The sequence below is a fragment of the Pleurodeles waltl genome, chromosome 11 (assembly GCF_031143425.1).
Source record: "Pleurodeles waltl isolate 20211129_DDA chromosome 11, aPleWal1.hap1.20221129, whole genome shotgun sequence".
NCBI lineage: Eukaryota > Metazoa > Chordata > Amphibia > Caudata > Salamandridae > Pleurodeles > Pleurodeles waltl.
The window spans coordinates 32211842-32236148 of NC_090450.1; the positions used below are offsets into that span (position 1 = coordinate 32211842).

Consider the following 24307-nt stretch of genomic DNA (forward strand, 5'->3'; position numbering starts at 1 on the left):
TTAAATGTGGTTTAAATCTACTGGTTAAAGCAACTACATCATTGAACTATTACTCTAATAATATATATAAAACTCTGTTTCATGCACATAAATCTGTAGATGATATCAGTTTTGGAAAGAGCTATGCATTTAAGAGAAATAAAATCCCTGTGGTGGCCTTTCATTACTAGATCATTTGTGCACTGGAAAAAATATTATGAATGGATGTCTAACTACAATACTTCATGTAATAAAGCTGTTGAAATCAAAATGGTCCCTTAGGTCTCTAGTAGTACATCACCACTCCTGGACATCTCTTTAAGACACATATAACCACATGTTTTGTAAAAAGATGCAACATCTATGCAGCTACCAGCACAATTGATTTCTGTGTTAGTCCCAGTTAGCATTGATTTTCCCAGCCCAAAGGCTCCAGATAACCTCCAAGAAACCCTAAGAACAAAAGCAACTGATTGCATAATGAATACTTCAGCACCCATCATAATAGTGCATATAGGATTCAGTAGAGGAAACACTAAACAACACTTGCCATTTGATAGTCATTCTGCTTTGGAAGTACTGCATGCTTTTTTCCATATAGGAACATTTTGATCCATGTCCTTTAACACTGGGAGAGGGACCATTCAAACCAAAGTTAATGAACACGACCCAATAGGTGTGATAATACTGGCTTTAGAAATCATAGACATTTTCATTTTTAACCACTATCAATTGGTCAGTTTTCTTCAATAAATGAAAGTGACAAAAATAAACAATGACACTATTAAACTGATGACCAAAAAGAGCCAACACTCTTATTTTGGATTAAGGACATTATTTATTTCTTAAGGCTTTAGAAGGTGTAAGTGAGGTTGACTGGGTTAAATTTAACAGAGCTATAATGAATGAGGGATTGGGAGAACTTGAATTGAGATTTAGTTGGCACGCCCGTCCTAATTACAGGAATTTGTGGATTAGAGTAGGAACATTTATCTAACCTCTGTTAATATCTCTCTCAGAGAAAGTTAAGAAGGAGTTGTCTGCGACCTTTGGCGAATCTCAGGTCATCCAGTATGAGGACCGAAAAAGGGTTCCATACACTAATGCTGTAATCCATGAGGTACTACGCATAAGCAGCATTGCACCCATTGGAATAATTAGGCAGACTGTGAACGACACGTCATTGCAAGGCTTCAACATTGAGAAGGTATGTATGGACCAGCATTGAGGGATAAAGTTTGAAGCAGAGAAGTTAATTTTCCAGTTCAAAATTGTATCTGAGATGGTATTAGAGTTGTTGGTGATGGCAAAAAAACATAGTACTTCTCCAAAGTGTACAGAATGAAGCAAGGATGAAGCTGAGCAGAGAAAAATGCGATTTGAAGGAGGATGATGGTGAACAGAGGAATTTTTAAACAGTGGGCACAGCGGTACAAGAAAAAAAAATACAGAACAGCAGTGCAAATAGAAGGCCATGAAAATGTCCGTATACATTTAAAATAACTACATTTCTTTTTTCTAAACTGTTCTCTATAATTAGCTAGCGGGTAGAATTGCTCACGGTACTCATGGTACTCAACTGTTAGAATTACAGTTACTCACGAAATAAGAAGTACTCAAAGACCCCATTCCAAGTTTTGTTTGAAAATATACCTTCCTCTCAATGGGTCTCCAAAACACTCAATATAAGGGTCAACAGTTATTTTCCTTGAGGCTGTGCTATTGTTCCATTCTCTGTAAATCATTGGTTCAGGCCCTAAAATATTAATATTGGTTACACATTTTAAATATATTATGAGCTTCCTATGGATTTGATTCTCTCTTTAACTCTGGAGGGCAACGGAATGTTGAGTTGCCATGATGCTATTCAGTCTTATAATGCAAAATGCCCACTTTTTTGCCAAACCTAGACAAGGATCTCAATCAACAGCTCATTGTTATCAAAATTAGTTTTGAGCAGAATTTAATGTTGCCATCTTCTTGTAATAAGCTTGACAATTATGAAAAGAGCCAACATCATTATTCTAACCTCTTTCTACAGATGGTAATTTATTAACCCAAAATGTCTCTTTTTTTCATGCAGACTAAGGCGGTCATTATGAACATAGGCGGTCCGGACCGCCATGCCGGCGGTGGTGCAAATTACCGCCACCAGCATGACAGCCCAGACCGCAATAATATGTTCATGGAATGACCGCCACAGGTGGAACTCCGCTACTGCCGCCAGGCAGCCTGACGATGGCGGAGTTTCTTATCCGACAGGGCTGCCGGATAAAGAACCTGTGTCCACCAGCCTTTCCCTGGAGGTTTCACCTGCCAGGAAAAAGCAGGAGGAATGGGGGGCCCAGGGCCCCCCTGTGGGCTCCTGCACCGCCCATGCACTTGGCATGGGCAGTGCAGGGGCCCCTGTGCACAGCCCCGTCGCGCTGCTGCACCCGCTGCACTGCTACATTGACAACGGCTGCATATGGAGCCATCGGCAATGTCCAGGCCCAGTATTCTGCTGGGCCAGCTGGCGGAAACACTGTTTGTGCACACACTATTTCACAGCCATTTTCACTGCACTTGAGTAACTTATAAGTCACCTATCTGTCTTACCTTCATTTACTGAAGGTTAGGTGCAAAGTTACTAAGTGTGAGGGCTCCTGTGCACTAGCAAAGGTGCCCCCACATAGTTCAGGGCCATTTCCCGGGACTTTGTGAGTGCTGGGACGCCATTACATGCGTGCACTACATATAGGTCAATACCTATATGTAGCTTCACAATGGTAACTCTGAATACGGCCATGTAAGGTGTCTAAGATCATGGAATTGTCCCCTCTTTCCAATTATGGTATTGAGGAGCCTATTTCATGCATTATGGGGGCTCGACCATTGACCCCCAGTACTGCCAAACCAGCTCTCTGACGCTTGCAATGCAGCTACAGCTGCTGCCACCTCACAGACAGGGTTCTGCCCTGCTGGAGTCTGAGCAGCTCAGTCCCAGGAAGGCAGAACAAAGCATTTCCTTTGGAAGGAGGGTGTTACACCCTTTCCCTTTGGAAAGAGGTGTAACAGGCTGGGGAGGGGTAGCCTCCCCAAGCCTCTAGAAATGCTTTGAAGGACACAGATGGTGCCCTTCCTGCATGAATCAGTCTACACCAGTTCAGGGACCCACAGTCTTTGCTAGGGCACCAAACTGGACAAAGGAAAGGGGAGTGACCACTCCCCTGTCCATCTCCACCCCAGGGGTGGTGCCCAGAGCTCCTCCAGTGTGTCCCAGTCTTCAGCCATCTTGTTTTCCAAGGTGTGGGGACACTCTGAAGGCCTCTGAGTGGCCAGTGCCAGCAGATGATGTCAGAGACCCCTCCTGATAGGTCCATACCTGATAAGGTAGCCAATCCCCCTCTCAGGGCTATTTAGGGTCTCTCCTGTGAGTTTCTCATCAGATTCTACTTGCAAGTTTCCAGCAGGAACCCTCTGCAACTACTACTTTATCCTCTGACCTCAAATCGACAGCAGACTGCTCCTGGAACCGCTGTAACAGCAACAAAGTATCCAGAAGGGCTACTTTTCCTCTGCAACTTCATCTCCAGGCAGCAACTGCAACAGTTTCCATGGTGGGCACTCTCTGGGGACTCCCTGTCTTCACCCTGCACCGGAAGGACCAAAGAAATCTCCTATGGAGTGACGGAATCACTTCCCTGCTCATGCAGGCACCTCCTAAGTCAGCGACCGGTTCGCTTGGACTCCTTTCCTGACAACGAGTATGCTCCTTGGAACACAGGTGGTGAACCCCTTCGACACAGACTGTTCTGTGGTCCTGCTATCCCAATTTGAAGGAGGTAAGAGCTTGCCTTCCCCGAGTATGACAGTAGCCCTGTGCACTGCGTCTTCTTCACCCCCTGAGGCCTCTGTGCACTATTTGCAAAATTCCTCATGCACAGCCTGACCCAGGTCCCAGCACTCTATACTGCGATGCTCAACTCGCTGAGTTGACCTCCGGCGGCGTGGGACCTTCCTGTGTAGTGCTGCACCAACCGCATTTTGCACCTCCTTTGTCCCAATGTCCGTGGGTGCTATCTGGTCGACTGAGGCTCTCTGAAGTACTATGAGCCCCCTCTTCTTCCTCACACAGAGTTGAGGCCCCCAGGTCCCTCCTGGGTCCAGACAGTGCCATTTTGACGCAAAACACGACTTTGCCGGAACCAAGGCTTATTGGACAAATCCAGTGCCAAAACTCACCTGCATCCAACATCTCTTCCTGGGACCTCCATTGCATCATGCAGGAACCCACTGACATCTTCCTTGGGTGCATTTCTGCAGTCTTCGTCCAACCGGGGACTCTTCATTTGCACCCTCTTCTGGGTTGGCAGGGGCTCCTGTCCTTCCTGGAACTTCTTACGACTTATCGACTTGGTCTCCTTCCTTTGCAGTCCTTCAGGTCCAGGAATCCACCCTTTGTTGTTTGCAGTCTTGCTTGGTTCTTGCAATAACTCTAATCACGACTTGTAGTGTGTCCTAAGGAAACTTGCAGTACTTTACTCCTACTTTCCTGGGCCGTGGGGTAATTAATTTACCTTTACTGTATTCTTACTCTCCCAGCGATTCTCTTTACACTACACTTGTTTGGGGGGGAAATTCATGGATCGCATTCCACTTTCTTAGTATATGCTTTGTGTTGCCCCTAGACCTATTTTCTTCCATTGCATTCTATAGCATTTCCTATTGTTTGCACTATCCTATGTCTAATTACTTACCTTATTTTGGTGTCTAGTGTATATATTGTGTATAATTCTTACCTCCAGAAGGAGTATTGCCTCTAAGATATTTTTGGCCTTGTGACCCAAATAAACTACCTCTATTCTCGGTAACACTGAGTATTGTCTTCACTTGTGTAGGAGCTTTGCATGTCTCCTAGTTCAGCCTAAGCTGTTCTGCTATAGCTACTTCTATCAGCCTAAGCTGCTACAACACTACTACATTTCACTAATAAGGGATAACTGGACCTGGTATAAGGTGTAAGTACCCAAGGTACCCACTACAAACCAGGCCAGCCTCCTACAGTAATACCGTCAACAGGCTGGTGGTAAGTACTCCCAAATTATGACCATAGCGGTGATATCTCCGATAGACCGCCAATGTACCACACCAACCGCTAGGACAGAAGGAACAGCCATCACGGCGGTAGCCACAAACAGCCAGGTGGAAGTCAAAGTTCTGCCTACCATATGAAGACCCTGCAAACTGCCACCTTTTCAGGGGCGGTACCAACGCCAACATAAGCCTGGCAGAAACAGAGCACAGAAGTGAAAGGACTCACCTTTGGAGATACAGAGAAGAACCACGCCGCCATGGAATCCGAACTGCAATTTTTCTCGTTGATCTACATTATGCTCCACCTGGAACACAAGCCCCAACGAAGACGAGGACGGTGAGAACAGCTACCTACCACACAAGGGAGGATGGGAGGAGAAAGAGAGTGACACACACATGCACAACACACACCCGACACACACTCACCATACACACAACCAGCTGCACCAGAAAAACAATTTGACCCCAAAAATCGGCAGAATAATGCCAGGAAAACATGAATTGACGAAAGTGATAGTAATCAGTTCAACATCAAAATGAATAATCCGATTTGGCCATGAAACAGATATGTACCCTTTTATAGAAAAGAGACACTGCCCAGTCCTAAGTTCAAAGGGCCCACATGGCCATGGGGCAAAGTCGAAGTCTCAACTCGAATCCTGAGCACATCTGGATAGAACACTACAGGGCCATCAGTTTACAAATAGGCAGGCACCTCGGGGGGGGGCACCTCAGCCAGATGCAGGAACTATCCATTGGTTCTGGAGGGGGCAACATGCCCATTGCTTTGTCCTGGGGAGTGCAAGGCCACAGTCTCTCAAGTGGGTGTCTTGCCCACTGTTTCTGGTGGGGGCAACATGCCCATTGCTTTGTCCTGGGGAGTGCAAGGCCACAGTCTCTCAAGTGGGTGGCTTGCCCACAGGTTCTGGAGGGGGCAACATGCCCATTGCTCTTTGTCCTGGGGAGTGCAAGGCCACAGTCTCTCAAGTGGATGTCTTGCCTACTGGTTCTGGTGGGGGCAACATGCCCATTGCTCTTTGTCCTGGTGAGTGCAAGGTCACAGTCTCTCAAGTGGGTGTCTTGCCCACTGGTTCTGGAGGGGGCAACATGCCCGTTGTCTTTGTCCTGGGGAGTGCAAGGCCACAGTCTCTCAAGTGGATGTCTTGCCCACTGGTTCTGGAGGGAGCAACATGCCCATTCCTCCTAATCCTGGGGAGTGCAAGGCCACAGTCTCTCAAGTGGGTGTCTTGCCCACTTTTTCTGGAGGGGGCAACATGCCCATTTAATTTGTCCTGGGGAGTGCAAGCCCACAGTCTCTCAAGTGTGTGAATACCCCACTGGTTCTGGAGGGGGCAACATGCCCATTGATCTTTGTCCTGGGGAGTGCAAGGCCACAGTCTCTCAAGTGGGTGAATACCCCACTGGTTCTGGAGGGGGGATCAGCTAAGTCGAGTGAAGCGTCCCTTCATTTCACACAACAGACGAACCGAGCATCATCTATAAGGGAATCTTTGGAGGCTTATCAGGGCTTCCTCGCCTCCCTTCTTCGACAACTGGAGAAACCACACTCGACTTAGCTGATCCAGCTTTTTCTTCCAAATCTACCGACACACCAACCACGTTCGTACTCTCCCTGGCCGGACTGGCCCAGCCTTGAAAAAGTCATTTGTGTGACGAAACACGTGTTGGCTGTTTCTCTGCATAAATGAAAAACTCATCTATGACCAACACGGTCTAAAGGATTAAAGATTTTGACCAACACCAACCTGGAATCAGTGTTTTTTTCTCCGCTTTTGGATCCACATTACCTAGGGAAACTTTTTCCCATTGATATAACCGGACTATACTTCTCTGAGTGCCTGGTCATTCTGGACTAATTTTCATTGTGTATCTGCATACACAACTTTCAGTGCCCATCGGGTAGTGGGGCACTCGACCAACTTGGCACCAGTTTCTCGCTTCTTTGACTTTGTTGCCTAATACAAACTGTAACGTTACGGAGGTGCGGCACTCTGACCGCCACTACCCTTTTCGCTGTGTGTTTACACAGTGATGGCTGCATGCTGGTGGTGGTTGGGGAGACTCCTGGGCAGCCCCTGCACTCACTGATTGCTGCATTCTAGTGGTGGTTGGGGGAGGCTCCCGGGGCAGCCCCTGCACTCAGTGATGACAGCACATCCATGGCTGGTGGTGGGGGCCCCGTGACAGCTGCTGGTGGAGGCAGTGTTTGTCTGACAGCTTCCGCTGGCGTAGAGTGCCTCTTGTCCTCCTGGTCATGGGTTGAGGATCCCGTTCTGTTGTAGTTTAGCAGCGATTAGATTAAGCATTAGCAGAAGACATCTTGTATTTAGTAACTATTGTGAACATTTCGTGGAATCCATTTTGTATTCATGGCAGCCATTTTCTTTGCCACATGCTGCCATGTGCTCACCATGTGCTCTGTCCTACCTTTCTGTTAACTCCTCTTGAAAATCTGCCTAGTGACAAGTTATATTTAGCATCTCCCACTTTCGCACATGCTCAGTAAGGTCTGCAGCTGTTAGTCCTTGAAAACTGTCAGCTCCTCCTACCTGTCGACTGTGCATTTCCACATGACCTTACATGTATGCAAGTCTTGCTTCTATATTTGTACCACCTCCTTTTAGCCCCTGCTTGGGTATAAAAGGACCATGCTCTCTCAGTTCAGTGTGCTTCTTCAAACATTACCGAAAGGTGCTGTTTGAACTGTAGTACCACCTCATGAGGTTAATAAACTTTGTCTTTTATTTGTGTTTCTGTGCCAACTTCTTCCTACATGGTCTGAGGACTTTGTGCAGAGAAAGGTGAACCCCTTGCACTAGTAGGCCTTGCTGAGGCTTACTTAACAGTACCCTTCCTGGCAGGGTGGATGGGCTCTTCCCCTCTCTACCTGGTGGTGCAGGCTCCTCCCCCTTCCTCACAGCCTGCGCAGGCTCCTTCCCCTTCTTAATAGCTGGTGCAGGCTCCTTGTCCACAGCTGGTGCAGGCTCCTTCCCCTTGTCCAAATCTGGTGCAGGCTCCTTCCCCTTCTTCACAGCTGGTGCAGGCTTCTTCTTGTTGCTCACAGCTGGTGCCGGATTCTTCCCTTTCATCCCAGGTTGTGCTGCCTCCTTCCCCTTCAGTGTTGTTGTTCTGGTATCCTTACCACCATGAATAGGTGGTGCTACCACTGACCCCGTGGCCTGTTTCGCTGAGTTGCTGGGCTGTATCCTTGGTACCCTGCCCATACATGTAGGACGGGGAGAGGGATAGGGAAGAGGTCAATCTGGGAAAGGAAAAGCTTTTTAGGGACTTTGGGGTGGGAGGAGCAAGGAGTTATGGGAGTGGAGGATGAGGGAGTGGTCGTCGGAGGTGTATGTCTGCTGGATTTGGGTGCAGGTTCATGGGCTGTATGCTGTTGTGAGGTGGATGGCTGTTGGGTGTCTGAGTGCTTGCGTTTGTGTCCTTTGGAGGGGTGACAGACATGGTGGGAGAGGACACATGGGACGCGTGCATGGATGTTCTGGAGGTATCTGCCAGTGAGGTGTGTGTTCTGCTTGGTGTGGTGATAATGATAGTAGTGGATATTGATGTAGTGCATGCAGGTATGAGTGTGGACATAACTGTGTGGGAGGTGGAGGAGGAGGGGGAGACAGTGGAGGTAGTGGATGTTGTCGTGTCTGCAACTGAATGTTGTGAGGGCCTGTGGGATGAAGTGTGGTGGTTGTGTTCGCCTGTGCCACTCTAGTGTGTTGTCTTGTGTGCATGCTCGTCTGTCAGTGTGCTTGGGATGGGTTGGGGTTGAGGAGAATTGGACTGGGAAGTGGAATTTGGATGGGGGACGGTAGAAACAGGGACAATGGCTTCCATCAGAGAGGAGGCCAGAGCCTGAATCGATCTCTGTTGGGCCGCCAATCCACTGTGAATGCCCTCCAGGAATGCATTGCATTGCTGCATCTGGGATGACAGCCCCTAGATGGCATTCACAATGGTTGATTGCACCACAGAGATGGATCTCAGGAGGTCAATAGCCTCCTCACTCAGGGCTGCAGGGCTCACTGGGGCAGGGCCTGAGGTGCCTGGGGCAAAGGAGATGCCCACCCGCCCGGATGAGCAGGCACGGGCAACTCGCTCAGGGGCTATTGGGAGGGCGGTGCCTAGTATGGGGTGTGGCGGCTGTACCTGCAGCTGGGGTGGTCACAGAGGTGTCCGCCATCACCAGGGAGCTCCCATCGCAGGAGGTATCAGAGTCTGTGCTGTCCCCTCCAGTCTCCGCCGTGGTGCTTCCCTCACCCTTCATACCACTGGTTCTCTCTGCGTCGGTGGACTCTGTCTGCCCCCAGGATCCTGTGGGATGCAGCTTCCTCGGTCACCGGTGCCTCTGTTTCTCCGCCAGATGATGCTTTTGCACATAAGGACAGGATGACAAAACAAGAAAGGGGGAGAGAGAGAAAAAGGATACACTGGGTCAATGACTGCACCAACACCACCGTTGCCGTACACAGCACCCTCACACACAGGGAACAGGCCTACGCACTATGCATTGCACTGCCAGTTACATGGCTAGTCACCAATGCATGAGGAGGGGCGCACACCGCCAACTGCAGCACACCTGGGACCCATGCAGCCCTGCCTAGAAGTGAATACTAATAGGCTAGGCAAGCAGTATTTTCCATTCAAACCCTTAGCCTCCAGAGGACCTACTCTGCTATGTCTGACCTGGCCTAGGGGCACCCACTGACACACAACCACCACCCAGATACCACCCCACCAGCCATAAGTTGTAATGAAAGCCACTGTACTCACCCCCTTGTGGCTGCTGTGATTCCCTCATGCGCCCATCCAGCTCAGGGTAGGCCACCGCCAGTATGCGGGCCATCAGGGGGGTCAGGGTCTGATGGGCACCCCTTCCTCATTGGGAGGCCATCCCCAGCTGGGTCTCCGCAGTCTTCCGTGCCCAGCGTCTCAGGTCCTCCCACTGTTTCTCACAGTGGGTGCTCCGCCTGCCATAGACCGCCAGGGTCCTCAACACCTTGGAAATGGCACGCCATAGTCCCTTCTTTTGATGGGCACTGACCTGCAGAGGCAGTACAGACAGGAGAACACCATTAGACAAACAGTCCAGCCTGTCACACAAATGGCCCACCATACCCATTTCCATCACCATTGGCACACACATAGCCCAGCGCACAACATGTACACCGCCAAGAGGACATCCGCCTACCCCACTTATACAATGCCTTCACACACAGATCCATGCATTCATGCCACATGCATCGTGCCCACAGTGTACTCACCTGTTGGTCCGGAGGCCCATACAGCAGTCCGTACTGGGATAGGGGAGGTGAACAGGCCTATCGATTATTCCTGCATCACAGGATATATAGGCACATACTTTTAAATTACACTGTCCGAAAACAAGAGTGCACGATGTGGACTGCTGTTGTGGTATAGTTGTTCAAAATGTGACAGCCTACTCACTCTTGTGTCCCTTAAATACCTACCTCTGCAGATGAATAGGAGATGGAGACATACCCCCATGGTGGACTTGGCTACAATGGAGGACAGGCACATTATACTTACCTATAGACTGGACAGGGACACAATCACACAGCTGTGTGCCCAGTTGGAACCAGACCTGATCTCAGCTATCCGTCATCCGACTGGGATTCCCCCTCTTGTCCAAGTTCTAGCAGTGCTCCATTTTCTGGCAACTGGTTCTTTCCAAGTGACAGTGGGCTTGGCAGCAGAAATGTCACAGCCAACTTTCTCAATAGTGCTGGCAAGAGTCTTGCCTGTCCTGATAAAACACATTGCTTTCCCAGAGGTGGAGGATTTGGTCACTGTGAAGGCTGGGTTTTATGCAATGGGACATATCCACAATATAATTGGGGCGATTGATGGGACACATATTGCAATTGTCCCCCCCCTGCAAAATGAACAGGTGTTCAAGAATCGTAAGAGTTTCCACTCCATGAATGTGAAGATGGTGTGCCTGGCGGACCAGTACATCTCCTACGTCAATGCTCAGTATTCCGGGTTGTGCATGATGCCTTTATCCTAAGGAATAGCAGCATCCCAAATGTGATGTCCCACCTACAGAGGCACAGGGTGAGGCTAATAGGTGAGCCTTGGTCCCCATCCAGTATGTGTTGGCATATGCCTATGCTGTTGGCGAAATAGGATAGTGTGTGGCTAAATGTTGTCCCTCAATAGTTGCAGGTGACTCTGGTTACCCAAACCTAACATGGCTGCTGACCCCTGTGAGAAATACCAGGACAAGGACAGAAGAACATTATAATGAGACACATGGGCGAACCAGAAGGATAATTGAGAGGTGCTTTGGCCTCCTGAAGGCCAGATTCAAGGGCCTCCATCTGACAGTTGGATCCCTGAGCTACTTACCCAAGAAGGTCTGCCAGATAGTAGTGGCATGCTGCATGTTGCACAACCTTGCCCTCAGATGGCATATACCTTTTCTGCAGGAGGAGGAGACTGGAGATGCCACTGTGGCAGCAGTGGACCCTGAGGACAGTGATGATGAGGAGGCAGAGGATGAGGATGTGGACAACAGAACATTGGCGATTCGTCAGTACTTCCAATGACACACAGGTGAGACAGTGCAACTTCACATTTCCATGACTATTGGTGTATTCTGTGTGGCATTGTCGTGCTGGCACTACCCACTTCTTTCCCCTACTTACTGTTACCTATGGATGTTCATTTTACAGATGTTGGGGATATGACAACATTGTACTAATGTGATCACAACAGCCAGCAACAGGTCATTCATTCTATGCTCATACTATGTACAGTTCATTAGCAATGGTTGTAGCTGTTTCAATCAATACAAATTTGTAGTACATGAAATACTAGTAGTCTAGTTTTATCCAACGGTGTTTATTGTCGTGCTAAAATATAGAGGGGAAAGTGCAATGGAATGGGGTGATGATGGAGGAAAGTCCAGGGTATTGTTCCAGTCTGTTTGTAGAACAGGTGCAGTGTCCATGGGTACATAGGAAGGGGAGCAATGCCAGTTCAAGGTGGACAAGGTGACTTAGTGGGACACAAGGGGAACAATCAGGAGAGTCTCATTTCCTGGCGGTGGTCTTGGCAAGTGTCTCTGGCTTATGTATGGTTCGCAGGAAACGTTTGCGGGGTGGTTCACCTTCTGCAGGAGGAGGGATGCTGGTGGCCTGTGGGTCCTGTGGCAGGCCCTCCTGGCCACTAGCAGTAGTGGAAGTGGAGGGCTGTTCAGTTGACTGGCTAGTGGTAGGGGTCAGCTGGTGTGCTGTTGCCTCCCTCATGATTTTGGCAATGTCTGCCAGCCCCTCCTGCTATGGAGATCAGGGTGGTGTTGATGGCCTGCAAGACTTCCCTGATCCTGTCCCTCCTACAGCTGCCTGTTCTCCTGCACTTTGTCTAGGATCTGGCTCATCGTGTCCTGGGAATGTTGGTAGGCTCCCAGGATCTCCGTGAGTGCTTCCTGGAGCGACGGTTCCCTGGTCCTGTCCTCCCCCTGGCGTACAGCAGTCCTCCCAGTGTCCCTGTTGGCCTGTGCCTCTGTCCCCTGAACGGTGTGCCCACTGCCACTTATCCCAGGTCCCTGATTATCTTTTGGGCGAGGTGTGACCTGGGGTCCCTGTACAGGTGGACACACTGCTGATTGACGTGCCCTGGGGACAGAAGCGTGGGTACGTTGGGTGGGTGCTGCTTCCTGATGGGGGAAGCTCTGTGGTGGTCTGTGAGTGGGCTTGGGTCACCGGCTGTCCAGTGGTTCCTGATGGGCCAGGTAGGTCATCCAGAAGTGCAGAGTTACTGTTATCACTGGGGACCTCTTCTGTTGGGGGACTGGATTATGGTGGCGCCTCCTCTCCAGTGACATTGGCTGGGGTACCTGTGTGGATGTACATGATGTATATGACATTTGTACTTCTATAGCTTCCCCTCTATGGTTGTTTTTACCCTACCAGCTTTTGCTTGTGTGTGGTGATGTATTGTGGGAATGTTAGTTTCCCTATTGCTGTGCATGCTTTAGTGATGAGTGTCTATGCAGGGCTGGGAGGGGTGTCCATGCATTGGTACAGCATGCAGGGCCTGGCATTGGGATTAGTAAGATGTGTAGGTGGAGTGTGTGGGATGTGGTGGAGTGATGGGAGTGAGGGTGAGGGGGTGTGATGGCATGCAGGTATAGGGGGTGATAATTGTTAAAAGTTGACTTACCAGTGTCCAGTCCTCCGCCAACTCCAGCGGAGGAGGATGCAGTATTGCCAGTACCTGCTACTCCTATGCAGTGAGCTGCATGGCGAGCTGGTGTCTTGCTGCTATGGAACGTACCTTCCCCCGTAGGCCGTTCCACCTCTTCCTGATGTCATCCCTTGTTATTGGATGCTGTCCCATGGCGTTGACTCTGTCCACGATTCTCTGCCATAGCTCCATCTTCCTAGCAATGGATCACTGCTGCACCTCTGATTGAAATAGCTGTGGCTCTACCTGGATGTTTTCCTCCACCATGACCCTAAGCTCCTCCTCAGAGAATCTGGGGTGTTGTTGTGGTGCCATGGGTGTTGTGTGAGTAATGGGGGTGAGGTTGTGTAGGGTGATGTTCTGGAGTGTGTGTTGTGAGGTGTGTGGGTAGTGTTTAGGTGATGGTGGTGTGTGTCTCTGGTCTTGTCAGTGGTCGTAGTGTCAATCTCCTGGCAGTAATTGTTGTTTGAAAAGGGTGGTTGGTAATGTGGGTGTGTGTTTTATAGTGGTGTGGGTGTGTGGTGTGTGTATGGGTGTCAGGTGTGTGTAGTTTTAATTGACCAACGTGGTGTTGTTTTGTATGTGTGTGTGTATTTTGAGTGCAGTGGTCTGTACATCAAGTGGTTTACCGCCATTGAATGTCCACCGTTGTGATTCGTGGGTCATAATGTGATGGGCTTTGTTCTGTTGGCGTAACGGTGAGGGTTTTGGGACTGCCACTTTATCACAGACCTTTGGTCTGGTGGATTTGTGTATGTGGTTGTATTCTGTCGGATTGGTGTGTGTGTGTGTGTGTGTGAGTGTGTGTGTGTGTGTGTGTCATAATATGGTGAACGGGTATTCGCCAGCACAGCAGTAAGTTGGCATCCATCAGCGTGGCGGAAAGCGGGATTTACCGCCAATGTCATAATGAGGGCCTTAATGTTCTTATAATATTCAGAGTGCACTGAAGTTGCCAAAATTACTGTATCAATTCCAAAATTCCTTTACAATTGCCCTTGTAAGTCATTTTACAAGTAGTTATATTCAGAACACTTAAATCATATTCCATTGTTGTGCAATTCATTCTGACACCAACAAAAACTTTTAAAGATTTTTGGATTTGATACAATAATTTTGGCAAGATAATTGTGAAATTATTTTGGCTTTTGATACAATAATCTATGCAGTACATATTGGCAGAGAATGCAAACACATATATATTAAAAGTTCTAAGCGTAACAATCAAATAGACATGAATCGATTAGCTTTCTTTCATCAATAAAGGAAATCATTAATGAGCCAGAAAAAGGAAAACCATTGTAGATATAAGTGAGATTACATTTGCAGTTTCATAGAAAAGTGTTCAGTGCTCAGGTGATCACAAAGTGAGAGATAGAAAGGCAGTGCAATAATGTGTATGATACAATTGGCACTGGCACAAATGTAACTTTCAGATTTTGTACATATATTGGTCCTTAAAACTAAAATAACCAAACAGTTCATTGGTGTTTAGTTCCAATTGTCATAGTCTTTGTTGGTGTTTCAACTCATAATGATTTAAGGGTCATCATCTGGACAATGTAATTGTATGTTAAGTAACAACACATTGTTCAATAAGGAAGCAAATAAAGCAATTGATAGGTGGGAAAACTTTAATGGATTGCCGTAAAAAGCCACGAAAAGTTCCCCAAAAATATGGGCCCATATTTATACTTTTTTAGCAGATTATTTGTGTCATTTTTTGATGCAAAAGCGGCACAAACTTACAAAATATAATTGTTTGTGCCGCTTTTGCATCAAAAAAGTATAAATATGGGTAATGGTTCCTAAAAGTTAGTCAGGCTCACTTATTGAGCTGAAAGGAGTCAGGAACCGACCTCATCATTCAAAGCACAGGCAACTGACCACCGTGGACATATCTGTACAGAGCTTAATATAATGTTTATTGATGATTTGTTCAGAACAACAACAGCATATGTGTTGGATGAGAAACAAGAAAGGGTGACTAAACGACTTAAACACAAAATTGTGAGGCTCTGTGTTTACCTCCTAATCTGGAAGGCAGTGTGTAGGTGCTGGAGATTTCAGTAAGAAGTAAGAAGTGCTAAATTGTCTCTGATAGTTGAAAAGGTGTATTGCTACATGTGTCTTAAGAGCACTGTGCATGGAGTATGAACAATATCCTATAATAGAGTAAGGCACACTGACATTTTGGATGACAGTGGAGCTTTTATCTTACACTTTTGTGTAGTGCTGAATTCAGTTTAAAAATGGATCATAAACCATTGGGGTACTAGAAGTTACTAACATATGTTAGGAAGGAAAAATATATTACTTGTTTCTTTAATCTGACAATTTTTTTTCTTGCAGGGAACTCTCATCATTGCTAATCTTTCCTCTTCTCTTTATGATCCCGCCTATTGGGAGACACCCCGGCAGTTTAATCCTGGCCATTTCCTGGATAAGGAAGGGAACTTTATTAAAAAAGAGGCCTTCTTACCCTTCTCTGCAGGTATGCACTTCCAGGGTTTAGGACGAATAGTAAGTTATGTTGAAATAATGGCATGCCTCTTCTCCTTGTTGCACCCTCCTGTGGTCTTGCTATCTTTTCTTTAAGGCAATATGGGTGGTAAATTGATTTACTAGACTATTGATGTTAAACAATCTAAGACTTGTCCATGGCTAGTTTGTGAATATTTTATTCTAAACTAGCAAAAGCTTAAAAGATAGCTTCACCAGAATTAATGGCAGAGGAGTGTGATACGACATACATCATAGGATAGACTTGCACATCTTATTCATGAAAAATACATACATACATTTCCAGATAGAAGTATGATTGATTATTGAACTTGACAGTGATGGTGTCATGTGGTTCCTATTTGTTTGGTGGTTGTAGTTGTGCCCATTTCTGTAAGAAGTGTGGTGCCAGACTCTTCCCTCATTTAAAGGCTTCTATCCTAGAAACAGGACAATGAGTAAAGTAATTTTAGTTTTTTTTAAATTGAATTTATAGCCATAATCGGCAAATTCCAATACAATGTGATCTAACCTGGCCAGATCGATGTCATCCACATAAGACAATGCCTCAGGATCGGCATCATGTAATATTGATGTCACAAGGGCTGAGACCAATCCTGGACTGTTCTTAAACCCTTGGGGGAGTCAGCAAAAGTGATGCTGAAAACCGTGGAAAAGGTGATTAAATCTCTGCTTTCAGGCACTAGATTTTGGCAGAAAAACCTTTTGGAAATATCCAGGGTCATTTTGTATTTTTTTACAGACAATGTTGTTCATAAGAGGTGTGCTGTGTGAAGTCTGAATGGCAAATATGTGGGTGTAGCTATTTAAATGCCTGTCATCTAAGACTGTAAGAATGATCCAGCTTAGCTACAGGAAACAAAGGGTTTATTCATTGTAAATACACAGGGTTCAATTACTCCCTAGTACTAGAGTTATGACAGAAGTTCCCTCAATGGAGCTTTTGCTTCACATTTTATTGATTATTGAGTTTGTACTAGTGGCCTGGACAGTATTGCTATAATGTGATAACAAGAATCCTCATCCCAACCCACATGGTCGTGGCACAGCGCTGGAGCTTACGCCAGAGCCCAATCTGCAATCTAAAAAAAACAAGATCAACCGAAATGTCCACGTGAACATGGGTATCAAACTAAAGTGTAGAACAAGTGTTAACATGTAACTCATTTTACAATGTAAATATGATAAAGCAGGAAATCCTGCTTACAATCAACCAAAAAACAAAACATTTCCCGTAAGACATTTCACATCCTGTCAAGAATTATTCTATAATAATAGCAGTAAGTTGACAGTAACCAATACATAATTGTATTATTCAGTTCCAACTGATTCAAAATTTTCTTTCATTTATGCATAAAAATGCAGGATAAAAATGCAGCAAGAATCAGGAACTCAGGACCTCAAGTGAAGCAAACCAAAACCAAGAAAAGGGAGGGAAGAGTGACCAATAATGTGAAATTATTTGGTATATTGGTGTCAATTTCAAAGACAGCCACCGGTATTCAATGCAAATGACCACACAGGGTAATTCCCAGTGTACAAAGACCTTTACAAAGGTCTGTCTTATTTAGTGTTGACGGCATTTCAACACTGCTTAGGATACCAGGTTTTCATCAGGACATAGAGTAACTTGAGGGATGGTTGCAAAAATGGAACTAGTCAATGTGCAAAGTGGCACCTGACCACTGTAGTTGGCCACTTCAATTGGTCCTGAACGGTGACCCAAAGGAGGAGCGTGGCTTGGTGTTGACGGAGATGGGAGCGGGCTGAGGAGCTCCAGCCCGAACTCTGCCAACTAGAGGAATCCTGATGTCCATTCTCCTCATTGGGCACTACCTGTTGATTGCTGAGTGCCCCTGAATTCCTGGAACTCCTCAGCTGCGGCAAGATTTCTCCTTGTAGCCACCAGAGACCTGTTTTCCAGCCAGCAGTAAGCTGCACGCTGATCTGCAAGATGGCGGTCCCCTGGCATGGCTTAAATGGTGTATCAGGCAGCAGGCATCTACCGGAGACCGACCCTGCTACTTCACTTCTGTGTACCGCAGATTAGGAGATGAGCCCCCATCATTGATACCCAACGGCTGCACTGCTCATGGCTGTCAGACGGGTCTCGGGGGTGCAGCGCTTGATGTGGCACGGCCCAGGTTTCGCCAATGCGCTGCATTGACCCCTGCGATGGGCCCGTAACCCCAAGGTGGCAAGTGAGGGATGACGGAGATTGGTGCCTGGGCCCTACATGCAGCTGTCCCTCTAGGAGGAAGATGGGACCTGGGGACGCATTATGACTGGATATGGCACATGATATGGCAAGCCCTACTAACTGCATGAACGGAGAGCGGCTCCCGTGGTCTCTATTGCAGGCCTGTAAGACTCGTGACCACTGAGGCAAGCCCCCTGGCTGGCAGAACACACAGTTACTATTGGGTTTGCCCCCCCCCCCTCAGCGGCCATCGGATTGCTCTAGATGGGGCCACCTTCCTGCAGCAGTTCTCTCTCATCACAGTTGCACAGTGCTGATCCTGAAGAAGGCAGAGACCCGGACTGAGCTGGTGGAGAAACACTCCTGTGCAGGGGATGGGAACTGGGGGAAAAGTGCACTCTGTTACCAGGACATGACCATGGATGGTGCTTCTGTGGGACGTACCTTCTTTCTGCTGCGACTGCTGCTTGGGGAGGGGTATCTGGTTGCGGCCACTGGGTCCTACGACGAGAACTGCTCAGCACCGGGAAGTTGTGAACTGCATATTCTATTGCCTTCCCCCTTGAGAGATCAGGAGTGCCTGCATCTGGGCAGATCCTGATTTTACTGGGAGTATATTGTCTGATTTTTTTCCCCAGGTCTCTCTGCTGCTATCTTTAGTGCCCTGGATTGTTTCCTACATAAGGTTGAGCACTTAATTGCACTTTTGCTCCACTACAGTTATTCAGAGAATTCCTGCCCCTGCTGAGAATCAAGGACTACCCCTTGAGTTGGCGGGACTCAACACCAATACCTGCCAAGATCCTTTTGGCTGACTAGAGCACTACTTTAACTGCCTCAACTTAGAGTGCTAGGAGATCTGCATTTTTCCGATCCTTGGCCTAGTGGCGAGATCCTTCCTGTTAGCAGATGACCAGCAGCATGGGCAAGGCTACCAAAATAAGGAGGCTGTGGAATCTGGTACGCACCACCTACCGGGTTCACAGGTGCTGGACAGTTCACCGCCAGAGGTGCAAACCCGGAAGGGGAATGGCTGTGACCTACCCTAGATATATTGCTGCAGGCCATCGCGGCTTCCAGGTAGGAGTTTGAGTTAAAGATGGACACCATGGTGGCAGATATATGTCTACTGCGGGATGACCAGCGGTGGTTGACCAAGCGAGTCACCACCACAGAGCACGCCATAGATGGCCTTACACCTGAAATGGCAACAGTGCACACCAAGATGTCTTCCATGGAAAGCAGAAAAAAAAAACTAGAAAGTAGAGCTGACGTTGCGGAAAATAGAGCCAGGCGCAACAACACCAGAATCAGTCAGCTTCCAGAGTGCATTGAAGCGTCTGCTGCAAACAGGATCGACTTACTCAAGAAATGGATTAGGGAGGAGGTGCCCCTCAAGGGTGTCTCTCCTTTCTATGCTCTGGAATGCACGCATAGAGTCCCTACACAGCTTCCAGGGCCTGGAGCAGCTGCCTGACTTATAGTGGCTAGACTTTTGCACTACAGAGACTGTGACCATATCCTGACCCAGGCAAGGCTCGAGGTGACATCATAATTGAAAATCATAGGGTCATGTTCTTTCTAGATTTTACATGATAGGTCCAAAGCAAAGACCATCCTTAACCGCTGCAAAAAATGCCTTCGACAACTGGGTCTTGCATATGATATGCTATTTCCAGCAAAACTAAGGGTCAAATGTGGCAATGAGGCACACTTTTCTTAAGTCATCAAAGTCCATATAGGCGTGGGTAGATCATTTCCCCCAGTACAGCGGGGACCCTGCTCAAGACCCTGGATGGCAGGACCGAGGACCACCTCGAAAATGGACCAGGCGTCACCAGGGGGTTGCCCTATCCTAGTCCAAGGCGCAACAGGAACACCAGTGAGTAGTGAAATCAGTGGCTGCCATGGGTGGGGTGGGATTTGATGCATGTCCTGTCTAGGTGTTCCTTCTGACGCTGGAGTGGGGTAGCTTCCCATTTTTGGGATAGCGGAGTCTGGTGGTGAATTTTCAAAATGGCTTTGGAATACACAAAGGCGAGAGGAGAGGCTTACTACACCACATATTCAGCCAATGCGGAGGGTATTGGTATGGATAGAGCCTGGGTGCCTTTCCAGCAGACTGGGCACCTGATAGATCCCACAGCATGCTATGCTGTGGTCACTGGATGGCTTGATGGCCAGGCTATCACTATGAGCAGCATAATGTGGACCAGGTGTCATTTTTGGCTGAGCTTTCAATTGTGTTAGCTACCCATATGGTAATCTTAGGGGGTGACTATGTCTGCATTACAGATACTGTGCTAGATCAGTCCCCCACCTCCTGCAGGATTCCCCTATAATCTGGGTGTTCTACGCTTGGCAGGTGGAAGGGAGTTTGATAGATTCCTGGTGCTCGCACCACCCATGATAGTGGGACTACTCTTTCTTTTCCAATTTACATGATTTCCGTGTGCGTCGGATTGCTCATTTTTGTTCACCTGGTGTACGTGGCTTAATTCAAACAACTGAATACCTCTCCAGGACCGTTTCTGATCATAACACCTTGTTTGTTGGGGTTGTATTGGGAGAGAACTCTTACCTGCATCCCATCATGGAGGTTACAACCAGAGGCACTGGAGGATCTGGCCTTTCAAGACACAATTGGCTCTGCTATTAAACAGTATTTTCACACAAAACCTGGCACCAGGTAGTCTTCGCAGGTGGAGTGGGACACCTTTAAGGCTGTAACAGAGGGGATATTAAGGACCCTTGAACAGAACAGAACAGACCTGGGCATCCTGAAACACAGCCTGACCCATTGGAGGCCAAAGAGAGGGTTGCAGAGCACATAGAGCGCTTGAGATATTTTGACTACAAGAATTACATGGTCTGGGCGCATAACGAGAGAGAGACTGTACTGGGTCGCTGCTGAGATGGCTTCCGAACCCAACAACGGTGGGCTCGGTTATTGTTGAGTTAGACGCTGACTGAGATTCCAGTCTATATTGACAAGAGGACATCAATTTCTGAATCCTATAAATATTACTCTGCCCTTTATTGTAGTACTACCAAATGTTCAACAGCTGATATCGAGACCATTTTGGCCCCAAAGGGATTCCCTACTGTTACGCCTAAAGAGGCTGTGGTGCTGGAGGGACATCATGCTCCTGGAGATAAGAGCAAGCACTACTGCCTGAAATAAGACACCTGGCACAGATGGGCTCCCCGTCGAGCTTTACTCCACCTATGTCGATGAACTAGCCCCTAAATTAGTGGACCTTTATAAGGCTGCTAGAGAGACACAGGTTTACTACCTCCCTCCACATGACACTGATTGTGCCCCTGTTAAAACCAGGGAATCCAGCCCATGTATAGAAGGCCTCAGATCCTTATCCTAGCCACCTGACTCCTTCAGCACATGCCTACTCTTATACACTGAGACCAGGCGGGATTCATCCCGGGCTGTAAAACAGCAACTAACATTCGCAGACTTCTCATACTCCTGGAAGTTGACACCTATGACAGAGCAAAGGCAGTGATCTTCACAGTGGACATCGAGAAGGCATTTGATAGTCTGGATGGGCCTCTCTATAATGTGATGATGCATTTTGGACTGAGACAGGGTTTGTGGCCGCATTGCATCAGAAGGCTATAAGGTGTAGAAAGGTATCAGACAAGGTTGTCCATTCTCATCTCTGCTCTTTGCCCCTGCCGATGGATCGATTGGCTTGCTATGCAGGGCAGGGAATGCTTACCAGGGTATAGTAGGGAGGTCCAGTCCCACCATATCCCATTGTATGCTGATGCCCTTCTGCTTTTTCCATACGGCACAGGAAGACACTAGCAGGAACTTCTGATACCCTGAGGTGATTCAGCTCCCTCTCTGGTTTACAAGTCATTTGGCAGAAATCCTGCTTATTTTCTACACTGGTGTCCATACACCCACCAGAGGATATAGGCACATTGCAGTGGGAGCCCAGATGTCCACCCTACCTGAAAGTACAGATCTACCATAATCCAATAGATTTATTAGAGGGGAATGTGGGGAAGGCCATCTGGGCGCTCTAGTCCAGTACTGAGTTTTGGTCTGTGCTCCCGCTGATGGTGGCTTTGTTGAAGATGATAGCTCTTCCCCACATATTGTGCTTCTTTGTGGTGTTGCCGGTTTAGAACCCCAGGCCGTTGCTCTGAGAGTTGGACATGCTTACTACGTGTGTCTTGTGGGGCTCAGGCTGCAGGAGAGTGGCTTTGGTCACACTTTAGTAGCCGTTAGCAGAAATGAGGCTGGCGTTTTCCAACTTCAAGACCTATTATCAGGTGGGACAGCTCCAGTGGCTTACTCAGTGGATAGGGGGCAGACTTAAACCAAGGAGAGACATGAGCCCTTTGTCTCATCCCTTCACAAACTGGCCAGGGTACTTCTTTGACTTCACTGCCCCAGTGCTGGAGACACAACAGAATTCCAAGTGCTGCATCATTGATGGACTAGAAGTCTGCAGAAGAGGCAAACGTGACTGCCGTACTCCCCCCGACATTCTGATGGGATGGTTGACTGTGCTTCCTTGCAGAGGGAATTGTCAGGAGTTGACCGAGTTGGTGACTCTAGGGGTGAAGATGATATGAGCCTTTTTGAGGCTAAGATCGTCCTCCCTTTTGAGGAGATGCGACTGAGGCATGACCTACCTAGGGGTCACTTCCCATTGCAGAAGGAGACTGGGGGGCAATCTTGGATCAAATACCCACGGTGTCTAAAAAATGCCCGCTTTAAGCTTACCAATTTTTATGTTCGGTTCAGGGCATACCTAATCCCTGATAAAATGAGTAGATACTTTGCAGTGGAGAGTGTCCAGTGTCCAGTGTCCGTGATGCAGGAAAGGGGGGTGCAGATTTCCTGCATATTTTTTGGGGTTGTCCAGAGTTAGCAGATTATTGGGAGGACAATACTGGAGTACTAGCTGAAATTTCCAAAAGGAAGATCTCGTGAACCCCTTTACATTGTCTCTTAGGCTGGTTCCCGCACACTGCCAAAACTAAGACCACAAACAAGTTTCAGGACTTGGCCTTTATTATTGCTAATAGGGAAATCACTAGAAACTGGAAAGCTCTGAGGGGGGCCCCAGGTGTAGTGGATGCGTTGCGATGCCATGACCCCTCTCTACTTACGGAAATATTGAATATGCAGGAACAATAGTAGCAACATGGTGATCTGAGTTTCCCCACAGGGATCACACACGGGACCTCTAGAGGGATTGGAATGCACTAGATGAATGAGATAACACACAATACCAGGTGGAACCACTTCCAATATAGGGATGCAACATAAACCAACTGTGGAGACTGCAACTGACCAGAGCAGGCGTGAGGGTGGGGGTTTTAGAATTGAGGGGGGGATGTTTTTATGTAGTTGAATATTGTAGGTGTGATTGCAGTGGGCCTCAATGTGTAGCTGTTTAGAGGGAGATGATCTATTATGACTTAGCACTTCATGGCTAAGTCTGAGTATTTTCCAAGAACTTTGACACTGACTGCTTATTACTTAATGTGGCATGGCACCGTGTCCTGGCTCATGATGTTGACGTACTTTAAAAACCTAATAAAAATGTGTTTAAAAAAAAGAAAGGTGACCCAAGGATAATGAATGAACAAAAATAGTGGGTCCACCAATGTGCTAAACAGATGGTGATAGTTGAATTATACACACAAGATATCCGCGAGTATGAAATGGATGGCGGCCTCTGGTCTCCAAATGGAGGCTGGACTCTGGACAATGCAACAGAAGATGGCAGGCTCCTGATCCGAGATACGCCTTTAAGATACTAAAATAGAGCCCAATCTGCAGCATATGCTTCTGGAACTAGGACAGAAAAAATGGCAAAATGACATCTTCCCCTTGTAGGAGCATTCTGACAAACTCTGGCAGCCAGTCTTTTTCTGCCAGAAGAATGTCATAGCTTAGCAGTAATGTTTACCAGAAAATTACTTTAATAGTGCTCATAGTGTTCCCCTCAATTTGAATTTTTAATTTATAGACCCTATCCGGTAGATCAACGCTCCTGTCTGGGCTTTCAACTTTAAGGTATTCGTTAGATCCTGTCACATCCATATATTCTTGAAGATTCTGCTTATTGAAGATTTTTTAAGAGTCTGCTGCACTGTCTAGCAGAGTCACTGCCCACGTTCTGCTCTTCAGTAATGTTCTAAATATGTGTTGCATGCTTAGCCAAAATCCAGGCAACCTTCTTCTTTTTAAATCATGCTTTGTGTTGTGGAAGTTTCTCTTTCTTTTTTATCGTGATGTCTGAT

At 47.4% G+C, this 24307-nt stretch overlaps 1 protein-coding gene across 1 annotated transcript in view; it reads left to right on the forward strand.

The window, feature by feature from the left end:
* The window catches only part of LOC138265304 (cytochrome P450 2J4-like), a 146222-nt gene that overhangs the window by 72078 nt on the left and 49837 nt on the right, over window positions 1-24307 (forward strand). Inside the window, exons 7-8 of the mRNA XM_069212912.1 lie at window positions 999-1186; window positions 15652-15793. Of these exons, the coding sequence (XP_069069013.1) occupies window positions 999-1186; window positions 15652-15793 (330 nt within the window). The remainder of the gene's footprint in view (window positions 1-998; window positions 1187-15651; window positions 15794-24307) is intronic.